At 44.1% G+C, this 14,012-nt stretch overlaps 1 protein-coding gene across 7 annotated transcripts in view; it reads right to left on the bottom strand.

Moving 5' to 3' along the window:
* NR1H3 (nuclear receptor subfamily 1 group H member 3) overlaps positions 1-14,012 on the bottom strand; it is a 29,908-nt gene that overhangs the window by 9,142 nt on the left and 6,754 nt on the right. For 3 of the 7 annotated variants that reach the window (XM_026093190.2, XM_064512698.1, XM_064512697.1), the window contains exons 2-3: positions 3,571-3,814; positions 619-885 (exon numbers count right to left, since the gene is read on the bottom strand). In XM_026093190.2, the coding sequence (XP_025948975.1) occupies positions 619-885; positions 3,571-3,688 (385 nt within the window). In that variant the 5' untranslated portion in view covers positions 3,689-3,814. Of the gene's footprint in view, positions 1-618; positions 886-1,695; positions 3,244-3,272; positions 3,543-3,570; positions 3,815-4,113; positions 10,166-14,012 lie in introns of those variants that run through there. The other 4 variants (XM_026093191.2, XM_026093192.2, XM_026093194.2 and 1 more) reach the window with 4 other exon arrangements.

The raw sequence follows: 14,012 nt of genomic DNA, 5'->3' as shown, positions 1-14,012 counted from the left end.
CAAACCAGTGTGAAACTGACTACATATGTTAAGTGTGCCGTGTTCCACAAAAAGACTGAACGGCATGTTTCCTTGATGCAGCTCTGCAGGGCATCAGTTGTTTTACAGAAGTGTATTAATAAAGATGTTTTTGAAATATACTGTGTTCGTCATTGATCTGGGTGTTGAATGCCAGGAAGTCTCGAGACTTCACATAGGATTTACAGTAGCTGAGGATCTACTTGGTCCGTTTTGGCCAGCAAAGGGCTGAAACCTGGATGCCTTGGCATGCAAGGGCTGTCCCTGATACGCGAGCAGAAGCATTGTGGGACATTCAGAAAGAGCAGCTCCATGGTTCATGCAAGAAAAATAACGGATTATTCCTAGGAATACAGCAGGGCTGTAGCTCTCAGCAGATCAGCATCGTTCCACTAACAGCCTCACCTCTCCACTTAATCCCTACTGAGCCCTCAGTAACTTGCCACCTACATTCCAGCATGCAGCCTGCACGGCTTGCGCGTGACCCTCACAAGCACGCACACTGTCCCCTTCCTTATACCCGCTGGCCCCTAGCCCACTCCCACATGCCTCCTGTCCCAGCACCATGGTGCTCCTGCCAGCACTATTTCCTGCACTCACACTGCTCCCGCATGCCTGCCTCCTGGCACTTGCGCAGCCGGCACTCCTGACACTTGCGGCGCATGTACATGTCCATTTCACACTTGCCGCCGTTCTTGCAGACATACTGTGCACCCTTGATGACACTGCGGCGGAAGAAGCCCTTGCAGCCTTCACAGCTCAGCACATTGTAGTGGAAGCCTGAGGCCTTGTCTCCACACACACTGCACACTTCATTTCCCAGCATTTTAGGGGCTGGACCCTTCTTCCGCTTCAGGGGGGGATTTTCTACAGAGAGGAACAATAATCAAAGAAAAAAAAAAAAAAAACATGCACATGAAGGAAGTATGGTGTTTGCAGCTGATCGTCACATTTCTTAGAATGACTGATACCTTCCCTGAAACCCACTACCTCCCGAACACATGGGTAAACAGATCCATCCTCCCATTTCACAGACTCTCCTTCTAGGCAAACATATTATCTGCTGTAACAAACCACTATAGCCATAGTTGAAACAGTTTCATTTCAAACATATAAGCAGACACAGTTTCAGATTTTTTCAGCCCCCAAACAGGCTGAAAGAGCTGAAACATGTTCAAGTCGGATGTTCTTCTGTACTTTCCATCAGTGGGAGTGACAGTCAGCAACACGAGCAAGGGCTGCAAGAAAGTTGAGCTGAAAGCCCAGACTGCCCAGAAAATCGATTTCTTTAAAATTCATCTCCAGTGCTCTTACTTCTATTCTCTGCCATACTCTCATACACAAGGATAAAGAAATATGGTTCAGCAGCCCAAGCTTCACAGAAAAGCAGTGCTGAAAATCATGATACTACAGAAAGCAGACTGAACAGGCAATCCCCATAAATGGAAAACTTGGAGAAACTGTCAAGATAGAGGATAGCAACTTGGTGAGGTTAGGGGCAAAAAGCAGGTGAGCAGCATATGGCAGAAGCTCTGTGAATCTTTAGAACCCTGAAGCAATCACGTCTTCAAGCACAGTGCTCCCCACTCCTAAGACTAAAGCGCTCTCACACTGACAGTTTATTTATTAAACCTTTTTGTGCTGTTTGAAACATTAAGACTTTCACTACTGTCTTACATTTGAGATGGTCTTGCGCAGCACGTCCCACTTCTTCCTATGTCATTTTGCTGGATCTTAATCCTGTCATCTGCTGTATGTTTTGGAAAACCTCTTTGGTCTGCTCTGACATGTCTCACCTTAAGAATTCCAGTGAAATGCTTGCATATGTTATTGTGTATTCCCTCCCCTGAATGTGTCAGCCATTTCTATTTTCATTTCATTAGTTCTAGCCATGTTGACATCTGACGTGTCCTTCTGCACAGTTCATCAGCATTTTTTTTCCTTTCTGCCTGTCTGATGTTATGGATTTTTCTGCGGTAGCTGTTCATAAAGAATACAAACAGCATGATCTTGACAAGTCTCTGGATTATGTTTACATATGCCTGGAGAGTCTTTATAATGGAGTTAATTTACAGGGTTGGGTTTGGAGGACAAGGCTGCTATGTTTCCTGAGTGCCAACAGGGTTACAATGGCATGTCTGGTTTTCATACTTCTGGTTTTAATACTTCTATCATTTCTCTCAGCTTTGCTCCCTATTCTGCTAACATACCTGAAATGGTAAACAGTCAGAAAGGTTTAGGTCAGTCTCAGAAATTACTAGTAGTGTTCTTCACTGCATATTGGGTTTCACAGTCTTAAGTATCTTGGTGTTGATTTTCAATCCCATTGACTTTACAGAGGTCTGGAGGTCATTCACTTTGGCCTGCACATCTCATTGCAGATTGGACAGCAGGAAAATGCCATCAGAAAGGTTAAGTCTCTGATATTCCCCTCTCTTGTTCTACTGTATTTCTCTTAACACAATCTATTACCAAGAAAAAATTATGCAATGCCTGCAGTTACTTTGAATGACTTTTTTTTTGCCATTACATACATATTAACTGGCATCGTAACTTTGCAGAAGCCCTGAATGATGTTCACATATTTCTGAAGGACAGCAGGGTAGCTTAATGACTTCCACAAGATGGATCTGTCCAGTGCAGAACAGATTTTTTAGCTGTCTTAAAAAGTTACAAAGAGGTCTGATTACCATTCCCATGACTGTTTTTATGGAGACAGAGAAGTTTATTCTTTGATCTATGCAAATTGTTTTCCATCTCTGAACAATAACGATTCAAGTTATATAGCTTCTTATTGTCATTTTCTGTAGTTAGACAAAATAAGACATAGAAATAATCTGAGATGCATCAAGCCTGAACGCTATTTCTGTATCTTTGGATCTCATTAGGGTCTTTCTTCTTTAGTAAACCCACTATTCAATCATTTTTTCACATTTTGGCTTTTTTTTTTTTCCCCCTTGTGCCTTTTATAAGACATTTACCATTTTTTCTTCTTTTATTGTCCTCAAATCTGCCTTAAGGCCTTTTATTGAGAGTCTCTCTGAACTGATACCTCTTCACCTTTGAACCACTTTCTCCATTTCTACTACATTGATGGGTCCTAGTTCAATGTTCAGATCATCTATTCTTCCTAAATCGAGGAGTGGCAATTGTCTAACTGTTTAACAATTGGCTAAATTTATTTGTAATATCTTCATTAAGCTGCTGATACTATGCCAAATGCATTACTTGGGCTTTGTTTTTCTTCCTGTTACCTGTTGAGTGGTGATATATTGTGTCTTCTTACAGTTTAAATGTACAGGATTCTGCGTGTCAGCTGTAATTATGACCATAACATCTCAATTCTCTTTCCTGATACTCTTCTAACCTCAGTTCTCTGTGGCAGACTGCTCTTGAAGTAAGATTCTGGTGCCTGTCCTCTTCTTTTATGTCTGGGTGCCTCAAGTGTAGCAGTACTCACTCTACAGTTCTGCTAAGTAGCGGTTCTGTTTGCAGCTGAAAGAAAGCATAATCCTTTTAGCTTGCGTGGATTTAGTAAGAATTTTTCAATACCTGCATGCTCAGGGGGGTTGTCTAAGCCAGGGAAGAGTGAAAGCCCTTCCTCCTCCATCTCAAACACACTTGCCACCCGCTTCCCATGATCCTGTGTGGTGAGTTGAGTGGGACCCATGGAGGCCACACAGGAAGGGCTCACTAGAACCTCATCGCTGCAGCATTGTTGCTGATGAGCAAGGGGCTGCAGGCGTCTTCAAGGTCTTTAGCTTCTCTCTGCTACTGAAAGTCAGAAAGGAAATACCTGTAGAGAAAAACATACACATATGAGGCAAGACTTCGACTACTGAGACTATTAACTCCCAAAGTCTATTACAAGCCACATTACAAGCAAACTTCAAGATTTTGTTTCCTTATTTATCAAGAGGGACAATTGACTGTATTTTGTCAAAGTTAATTGACTTGAAACAAAATATTTTAACAAACTATGGTACAAGATCAGCACACCCAGATGTAAAACTGTCTGTTGCCAGAACGTTTATCAAAGCAGGACATGTTTTCATTACTGCTTACCAGTCCCCACCAGGGAACTTCAGCCCTCACCTTTCCAAGCGTGCAAGAGGGAAATTCCAGACTTTACAAACGGCAGCCTTTGTTGAAGCTTCCGGTAACAAACTGCTCATTGCTGCCAGTTGTGATAGGTCTTGCAGCATGTACTGCAGAGCCCACAGACCATCCTAAAGGACAATTTTGATGCAATGAAAACATGACATTCCCCCATTACTGGCAGCTGCCGAAGCTGTGACAAAGAGCAATGATGTATCAGAGATGAGGAAGACAAATCCTCCCTTGATGTACATCAAGAAATTAAAGCCAACATCATACCTACAGGCAATGACCGTTACGCCACCTTCAGAAAATAGATTTGCAACCAATTATGTGAGGATCTCCTTTTCTGGAAGCAGAAACTCGCACTAAAATGCATCTCTATTATGCAGCACTCTAATTCCACTACAGAACCTGAATCTGGAAAGTGAATCCAGTCGCCTTTTTCCAAAAGGTCCGACCTGCACAAAAAAAATGCTTTCTGGTTTGACTGTATGGACTGTAGTTAAACTGATGCAAACTGCTAACGTAAACACACCTAATCTGATTGGACATGTATTTAAATCAGTTGATCTTAATTCAGTGATTTACCAATGCAAACTAAAGGGATTAACTGATTTAAAAAGCATCTACGTTAAAGGCCTGTACCAGTTTAACTTGACTGATTGAGCTCAGGACTGGAAGCCTGCCACTCTCTGAAAAAGAGAAGGGGACAAAAGGCTGTGCAGCAGCCCAGCTATTAAAGCATCAGGTGCCCAGAGGCGTGCATGACACTCCACAGTGCTTACTGGGAGGAGGCAGAGGACCACAGCCCCAAGCCTCTTCTTCCCTTCTGGGTACTTGGACTAGACAGTGCAACTTTTCTGAAAATGCCAAAGGCAAAGAAGAAAGCAATACTTCTACAAACCGCCCCCTCACAGGACTCCAAAAGCAACAGTCATCAAGTATATAGTCATACTGTCAAGCCTGTTGGGCTCCTGCCATATCCCATTATACTGTGGCAGGTAATAGACGCAGGTGTTAAAATTGCAGGGCGTATTAATTCACACGACCTTTGTAAACACAGCCTCAGACTGCAACATGGACAGTTTCAGGAATTCAGCGCTCCCTTCCCTTAGATGCACACAGCCACTGAATCACTGAAGAACAGACTGTCCAGGATAAACGCAATGGCAACAAATGTGACAAATCAGACTGGCAGCAAGTAAGAAATCCTAATGTGGAAGACTGCAACCTAACACATCTGAATTGCAACAAATTCAAAGAGATTCTCAGGTCTCAAAGGAACAGCGTGGATAGCATAACTGACTTAAAAAAAAAAAAATCTTCATGGTAAATCCTGCAGCAACTGAAGACCTCAGAGAGGTACAGAGTGACAGCTGGAGATAGGAACTTGAATGAAACAAACTCAAACCTGCTGTTTTTTCTTAATCCCATGCAGGCTCCTCACTGATGCAGTTATCAGGTGTCTCTGGGCATGTCCGAGCATGAAACGCACATACTGACCAAGTGCATCTCCACATTCCTTTAAACCACGCAAAAGATTCATTCAGACATTAATTACTATGAAGAATGAAATGCTATCAGCAGTACTGTAGTGCTTTTTCAAAGCACAAGTTTGAACCTCCAGCTGAGGGACTGAACGATGGTGCTCAGGCCCTGCTGCCTCCAAGTCAGTCAGTGAACCAGTCCCACCTCAGCCTGGCCACGAGCTGCGATGTATTCCGGAAAGTAAAGAGGAGGAGGGTACAGGCTGATGGGATTTCAAAACTGTCATCCACACACAACCACAGCTGACATGGCAAGAGTGAAACTTGCTGTCAGAAGGACATCTGGAGGCCAAAGGGGAGTTTCTAAGGAAGAGACTACAGACATCCTGGCTATGTCTGACTAGCCTAGTATTGCAGTTACCAATAGAGAAGGGAGTATAAATATGTGTGCACACCCAGGACACAGCAACGGGTAAGGCGTATCAGCTACTATCCTCGTGCTGTGAAACCAACCCACATGTTCCTACTTCATGCACCAGCATCTAACCATACCAAAACAGAATGGGCCAGCTCAGAGCAGAGAAGACTCAAGACCTTTCCTAAGACACAGCACTTTTTAGTTTTGCAGATCCAGTTGTGGACAAACAGCAGTAGTTTAGTGCTAGGTGAGAAAAATCGAACTAGCATTTTCCCTAGAGGCACACAGATGAGAGGCTGTATGAGTAGACCAGGGGTCAGTCCGCACAGAAATTTAGGAGAGATGTTTTCAAAAGGACAAAAATCTTGGGGTTTGTATTAACAATCATGTTATTAGAGGTTTACCTGTCCATATTTGCACCACCTTTTCAACTGAAGATGGAGAAGGATGATGCAAGCTGTACCTGCAAGAGGGAACGCTGTCTTCTCGCTATAAGCTGCTGTGCTACCTCCACTGCCTGTCTCAACTCTCACTGTAAGTTTTAGAAACCAGAGCTGGCCAAATGACAAAAGATGGGGCAATCTTTTCTCTCAAATGTAGCATCTAGAACAGAGGAACCTGGTGAGTAGACAGACTGTAATGAGGAAGCAAATATAGATGAAAGGCTGAGGGAAGCAATTCTCTGTCAGCCTTTGTCACTTACATCTCAAATGAGACACTGGGCACTTCTGAAAATTGTTGCCATCAGCTTCTCCCCACTCCTTTTCTTCCCTCTCTCTTCCTTTTCTGAAAGAACTGAACAACCCAGTGACCAATGATCTCAAGATTAGCACTCTTACAACAGAAAATACTGTAACAGAGACTAGAGGTGGCAGCCCTGGCTCTTGCAGCTCATGCTAACTGCCCAGAAACCTTCGCTATCTTCTCCAGCAATGGCCTTGTCTCATCCTGTATCCTCATTCAGAGTCCTATTCCAACCCCAGCTGAAGCACTTTGCAGCCTGTCTGCATCAGAAGAGACCTTGCATGTGTGCACATGTGTTAACGTGACTGTGCTCATGTGTCAATATCTGTGTCAACAGCACTGTGCCTTTGAGTATGGGCCTAACAAACTCACTGTCAATGAACAAATGCATCTGACAGGAAGGGCTGTCTTTTAGAGATACTTAAAGCAGAGAAATAATTTTGCATTTTGGCATCTAAATTTGTTCTGACATGCAATACACACACCAGCATCCAATCTGAACCTACCTCTGAAAGCTGGGGTCAAAACAGCGCGTAAGTGTCTCCACTGAAATCTAAATGAACAACGTGCATGCAAGTGATGCTGCTTCAGGTAACAAAAGCTGGCCGCAGATCTAAATGGCTGAGGAAAAAAAGGGGTTGAAGGACTGACATTTCACAGGACCCTATGGCACTAGCAAAGAATAAAGCACCCTCAGGATACACCACCGTTCCAATTCTTTCATAAGGACTGACTGGTATTTTACAACTCAGTGCTCCTCCCTACACCTTCTGCAGCATAGCAATTAGAGTATTTTCACACACTTCCACAAAGAACAGCTCTACATTAGAGCTGTCTTGGAGAAACAAAAGGTTATTCCCAGCTCATGGTGGTTCATTCCTTTTTCTTGTTCTCTGCATCACCACATTTCTCAGGAAATGCTGAAGATGCTAGTGTTAGAGAGTAAAAGTATGTAAATGATAGGTTTCAATTACGCTAAGGTCAAAAAAGCCACTTGCATCTTTCAGGGCAGAAAAATAAGCCTAGGTAAATATGTCACTTAGAAAATAAAGTGAGATTGCATGTGAAAACAGTTCAAACTTGTGAGGAAAAATAATCAACTCCGGATTGTCAATGGGAGGGACAAAACATGAAAATGCAAGGTGTGCAAGGCAGTACATAAGGCTGGCATATACAGTAATTTTGAACTGTATGTTTACTAAGAAGGGAAAGAACTGTTCTGTAACTCCCAAAGAACAGAGACTAGGTCTGTGCCTCAGCCATAAATCCTTCTGTACACAGAAGTGCAGAGATCCTGTTTAGAATCACATAATCCATTTTGATCCCTCAGAAGCATACAGACACCCACAAAGTGGAAGGAGTTTGCAAGTCACCATCAGTCTCGAGCTGACAAAAAAAGTTGCAGCCTCCTGATTGCTTTCATTCTCCGCTATCAAACTAAGCTTCAGCTGACCACAGCCAGCTGCCCAAGCACACAGTGTCGCCTGTGAGCCTCACAAGCTGTTGCCACCTCCACCAGCTATGCAGAAGAGTCCTGCCAGTCACTTCTGGCTCTGCAGCCCGCTCCTCAGGGATGGGTGGCCATGTTTTGGTCTCTTGCCTCCAAGCTGAGGTTCTTATTCCCACCTCTGCCTCTAGCTGTGAGTTTCAGAGCTCCCCTCCTCCTACTCTAGCCCTTATTCCTGCTGCTGGCCATCTGCCTTATTACTCGTGACTTTGTGGAGTTCTGGCATGGCCTTTGTCCATCCTTTTGCCTCTTCCTGCGGACTGCTGCCTCCCTGATCTTGCCTGGGTTCTCACTGCAGCACCAAACTTTTATTGTGAAAACTTCCTTTAGGCTCTGCCTCCACCCTTGGCTCTAGTTTGGCCTCAAAATACAGTATGACATCTCCTACCCTCTCAGGTATGGATGCCATGGCAGTGGTCAGAGAACAGCAGCAAAAGTGACTAACTGAACAGACTAAAATAAACAAGTGTGTATGACCTGGCTGAAAGAGTACAGGGAAGAGAAGCAGGAAGGCATAAAAATGATGTACAAAGAGGGGGAAGGTGTTATTCTGAAAGACAGTACAACTAAGAGAAAGAAAGAAACTGAGCAGGGAAGAGTCAGGCTATCACAGAAAAACATCCTTATGGTGAGCTCTGGGAGACTGGAGAGTAGTCTCTGTAATTTTCCTTCCAAAACCAGACTTATACTACACAAAAGGTGCAAAGAGGTCTGCAGACATTTATAAATCTGAAGCCAATATGACTAAGATACTCTTGACACAGGGAGAATACGCTATTATAAATGAACAATGACAGCAACAGAAATTCCAAGTCAGTTCCATTCTACCCCAGGCAAGAAGGAATAAAGGACTGAAGCAAAAGAAGTTTCTCTCTGCTGTAGATTAGTTAGGAAAGCAAGTCATGGTCATAAGGCACAACTGTACTACATGAAACAGAATGTAATAATCCAGGGCAGAAACAGCCAGAGGATATTTGCTTTGCTCCACATCAAAAAGCAGACTCATTCCTTGTCTATGATCATCAGAGCATAGGATTTGTTCCTTTCCTAGAAAGTCTGTGGATATCCCTCTGTTTTGGAAACAGTCCTTTCCAAATCGCCTATCAGATGAAGACGGAATGTGCTGACTCCAATCCCACCCAAGAACCTACAAGCTCTGCAAAGGAACCCCTCACCCCAATAATAATTGTTTTGCAAAAAGAAATTGCTTCTTCTGTTCACATGCCTCATCCAGCAGCAAATTCTCCCTCCCCTCTCACCTGTCTCTCTCTTTCTTTGTCAGTCAAAGGCTGAGGTTTTGCCTTTGCCTTCACCTCTTGGTTTCTGCCTGATCAAAGGGTGCCATGGCAATTCAAGGGGCAAGGGGAAAAGGGAGTATGCATGTGACTGCTTTCAGGGCACATAGGATCCTGAAATGGGCTGTGCCTTTCTGTTTCCTCCCTCCCTCTCTTTGGACTGCCAGATGTCCTTGGTCCTACAACTGAAAGGAGAAAGTAGAAGAGGTTACTAGAGTTCATTCACACTGCACACAGGGCTCTCTCTGCCTCTTTTCCTGTTTGCATGGAAGTATCAGTCCCTGGGAGGGAGGGAAGAGGGAGGGACAACAGATAATGGTAAAAGAGGACAGACTTTTTACCGGTTAATTAATTGAGAGTGAATGAATGAAAGGTGAGGTGCAGACTGAGGTGCCCACCTTGTTGACATGAACTTCCTCTAAAGGCCACCAACACAAGATCCCCTGGACTTGGGAGGGCAGCACAAGCCAGGTCTGGGTAACGAGTCCCTTCTATTCTTCCTAGGCTTTCTACTGCACTGTCACCTCAGTTTTTGAGCCTCTGGCTAACCTAGAGCATAACTACCTGAGGAATGGAAAAAACTAGGGCATGCTCTGGGATACAGCAAGGAAGATGTTATAGCAATAGCATCCCCCGCCCGCCCTCCAAGCTATCTTACAGAATGATAAGTCATCCTTCATCATCTCTGTCCAACAAGCCAAGCTGAGAAGCCAGAGTCCCGACATGGGGAGCAGGCAAAGCCCAACCACTTCTGAGCAATGCCAACTCCTGCAGCACCTGCAGGGAAGAGCATGAGCTTGCCATTTGAAGCTGAACCACAGTAATCCCTAACGTTTAGCTCTGAATCCAGCTCATCACCAGCTTGACACTGCTATCAGCACCGACCTTTGGACGGCAGGAAGCACAATTGGGGCTTTGACAGGGGCTTCGAACAGGAAAAATCCTGTCTGTGCTCCTCCCAGGAAGATGAAACACACAGAGCAGAGCAGCTGCCCCTTCCTCCTAACAGAGAGGCAAAGGGCAGCTCTGCGCAGCTCCATGGGAAGAAGGCAAGAGGAAGGGAACCAGTCTGGAGCCTTGCCTATAGAAGAATATGTTTGTCAGCATTAGCTATAAGAGCAAACTCTCCCTACAGGAATGCACTGCACAATGGCAACAGCATTCTTTCACCTGTACCACTCATACAATTTCCCCAAACAAATTAAGCTATCTGACCAGTAAGACTTCCTTATTTTTCTTTGCACATCTAACTGTATCATGCAAAGGTAATTTCGGTTTGTGTTTGTTTTTTCCCTAGGACACCTCTGCTGGCCAATGGTGCGATGATTTCATGCTCCTAACCACACCACCAGACCTCCCCCCAAAAACACCCAGCCCCCCCCCCCCCCAAAACACACCCCACACATGAAAAATGTTCAAGCAACCTAGAAAAATCTCTGCTGTGAAATAATCTGCTAATCAGCAACACCTTAGCCTGCAAAAAGGAAGTTGAAATATTAGCAGTTTACTAGTCCTGCTGCTGATCTGCTCTTACACATTGTAGGTGCAGTGAAAGCTCATCACGTCCTACTTGAAAGTTGAAAACAAGAACTGACCCCACTTTAGCTTCCTTACAAATGCCACTGCATGGCAGCACAGAAAACATGCCCAGAGAATCTGTTTCTTTCTGCATTCTTTCTCTAGCTTCATTCAGCCACCAGTACCTTGTTCTACACCTAGCCAAAATACAATAGCCAGCCATCCTTTTCAGTGATGGTTTTAAGACCCAGAGTTTCCTTAGTCTTCTCAGAGAACACAAATGAAAAGAGACAGGAAATACCCATCAGTGTCATCTATACAGGAGGTAATGGTAGTAACTGGCAAGGGACAAAAAGGCTGTTTTTAAGATGGGGCTTTCGCAGAAGTAAAAAAAGAGTTAGTGAAGCCTCTCCCTTCAATCACTGTGAAGAACCATGGGCACAGAACACAAGAAAACCCTCTCTCTGATCCTACATTCCTTCTTCATGACTCTCAGTCCTACAGATGTAACATCCTGTGGTGGATTTGAGATGCCAACCCAATGCCATCTCCAAACTGGAGAGATGAGAACAGAAGAAAAGCAAGGATGAATATCCAAAGTAACATCCTGACAGAGAAGATGCCAGGGAAAAGGGCCAAACCCTGTCCCTGGCCAATAAGAAAATCCACTATATTATACCTACAAAAACAACACTGCAGGTTTTTATCCTGCATGGCTCTATGTGGAATATAGTAATACTACATAATAATACAAAGTACTGTTTACCTGATGGCCTCCTTAGAAATAATTTAATCTCCACCAAACTCTACGAAGTCAGGGAATAAAATTTCATGACCCAGGCCTATGCTAGCCAAGCTAGCAGTGCTAGCTGCTGACTGACTCCTCTGAGCAGAAGCGCAGCCCAGTCCACTGTCAGTGTCCAACTACTACTAAAAGAGAGAGCAGCAATAAGAAACAGCAGGGGTTTTTTTGTTTTATTTTTTTTTAAACCAGGGAGATACAATGTCAAAGAGCAGTTAACATCCCCAAAACTGTAAGATGAATCACAGTAGGGCCAGAAAGAGAACTTAGAAGCCCATAGCTCCTAGACCCTTATCCAGACCACTTTCTCTTTTGAACTGCCCTTCTCCATCTTCTAGCATCTATGAAATGAAAGAGCATGAAGAACAGGAGGCAAAAGAGGAAAGACCAGAACAAAGGAGAGGACAGTTTATTGTACAGCTGTTTGTTCGTTTTTTCTGATCCTCCTTTCCTCCCACCCAAGAGTACTTATCAGCATGCTGGGTATCACCATAACTGAAACAGGACTGTTTCTGGGAAACAGCCTTTCTACAATGTATCCATATAGCACTTAGTATCCAAGCACCATCCCAACTAAAAGCATCAATCAAAACAAATACTATTGCTCATGGGCAAGAGAGAAATTCAGTACTGGATTGCAAAACAGGCAGGAAACTCATTAAGATTCCCTTAAGGGCAGTAGGGGAAAAGTACCAATTCCCACTCATAGAAATATCATCCTTAGATGTAGCACAGAGGTTACAAAGAAATGACAATACTGCAGAAATACTATCTATATAAAATCTATAAAGAATAAATGAGATGGACACTGGAACTGGGCTTTAAATTGCTTCAAAGAAAATAAGCTCGACTTTTCCACATTTTAGTCTACTCCCCGCACATCCACTACCTGGAGCTTATTTTGGCAGGTTTCGCTAACACTACTCATAGAAGAATGGGAGAAGACAAGCAAGGATTCCCATGCTGCAGCAGAATTACATATCCGAAAGGAGAAGGGCATGAAGGCCGCGGGAGAGCAAGAAGAGAGATTAGAAGAGCTGCCAGGAAACACAGAGTAAAGACTAGCGTAGTAGTAGGGGTACAGGTCAGAAGAAAAGACTAGTAAGAGCTCTGTAAACTCGCCCTGCTTTTGACTTTACTATCCTGGATTCTGGCCTGCATGGTCTGTCCATTTCTGCTCTGTGGGTCATTCCCACTGAACATTTAAATGGTACAATGACAGAAGAATAGGGAGGAGGGATTTTTTGGTTTTGTGCAAACTCACACAATGAAAGCTAGGAGGGGAGGGTTAAAGGTCTGAGAATGAGAGAAAGAGGATCTGTGTGACAGGAAGGGAGCATGTGAGAGGGCGTGTGACAGTCCGTGTAGCAGAATGTGTGTGTGTGTAGATCTCATTCCCTCTGAGGCTCTGGTCCAAGTGTGGAGCTGAACTTTCTGCAGACTTTGTCCTGCCAAGTCATGTTCCCTTCTCACACTGCCTGACATCACCACAAATGCTCAGCTGGAAAACAGTCCAGAGCCGGACAGAGTCCGCTGCTCAAACGCCAGCCAGTGAAATGGCTGCACTCACGGCACACCCACCAGATGGGAAAGCAGAGCCTCTGACTCCTGCAGGTTATCTCCAAACACCCAGGACATCTCATCCTTATCCATCCAGAAAGAGCCCCCACAAGGCACAAAGAGATCTAAGGTGTTAAGAGACAAATGCTTTTTTATGGTCCAAACAGTACAGTCAAGAACAGATTAGGAAGGTGTACACAAAAGCTCTAATAGAAAAAGAACAAAGAATACAGTTATGAGATTACCAGGGTTTGTCATAAGCAACCTGCTGCTGGGAGCCCCATCCCTTCCCAAGTCAATCCCTTTCCAAGCAATCTTGTCACTAGGAGAAGGAAACCAACAGCAGAATTCACACATGATCCACAGAGGAATCACGAGTCAGTGGTTCCGCAAAGACTAATGCTCTGGCAGGGTCTGTATGAAGCAAGTAGGAGCTGTAAAACATTATACTGTCAGAGCTCAGCACCTGACTTCTCAGAATTAACTGCTAACCCAATATCAGTGCTGGAAAATGTGAGCACATGTATGACTGTGTGGGCAGGCAGTGGAGTTCAGCCAACAG

The sequence above is a fragment of the Dromaius novaehollandiae genome, chromosome 5 (assembly GCF_036370855.1).
Source record: "Dromaius novaehollandiae isolate bDroNov1 chromosome 5, bDroNov1.hap1, whole genome shotgun sequence".
NCBI classification, from domain to species: domain Eukaryota; kingdom Metazoa; phylum Chordata; class Aves; order Casuariiformes; family Dromaiidae; genus Dromaius; species Dromaius novaehollandiae.
Note: the sequence above shows the minus strand (reverse complement) of the source record. Positions and strands in the feature narration are given on the sequence as shown.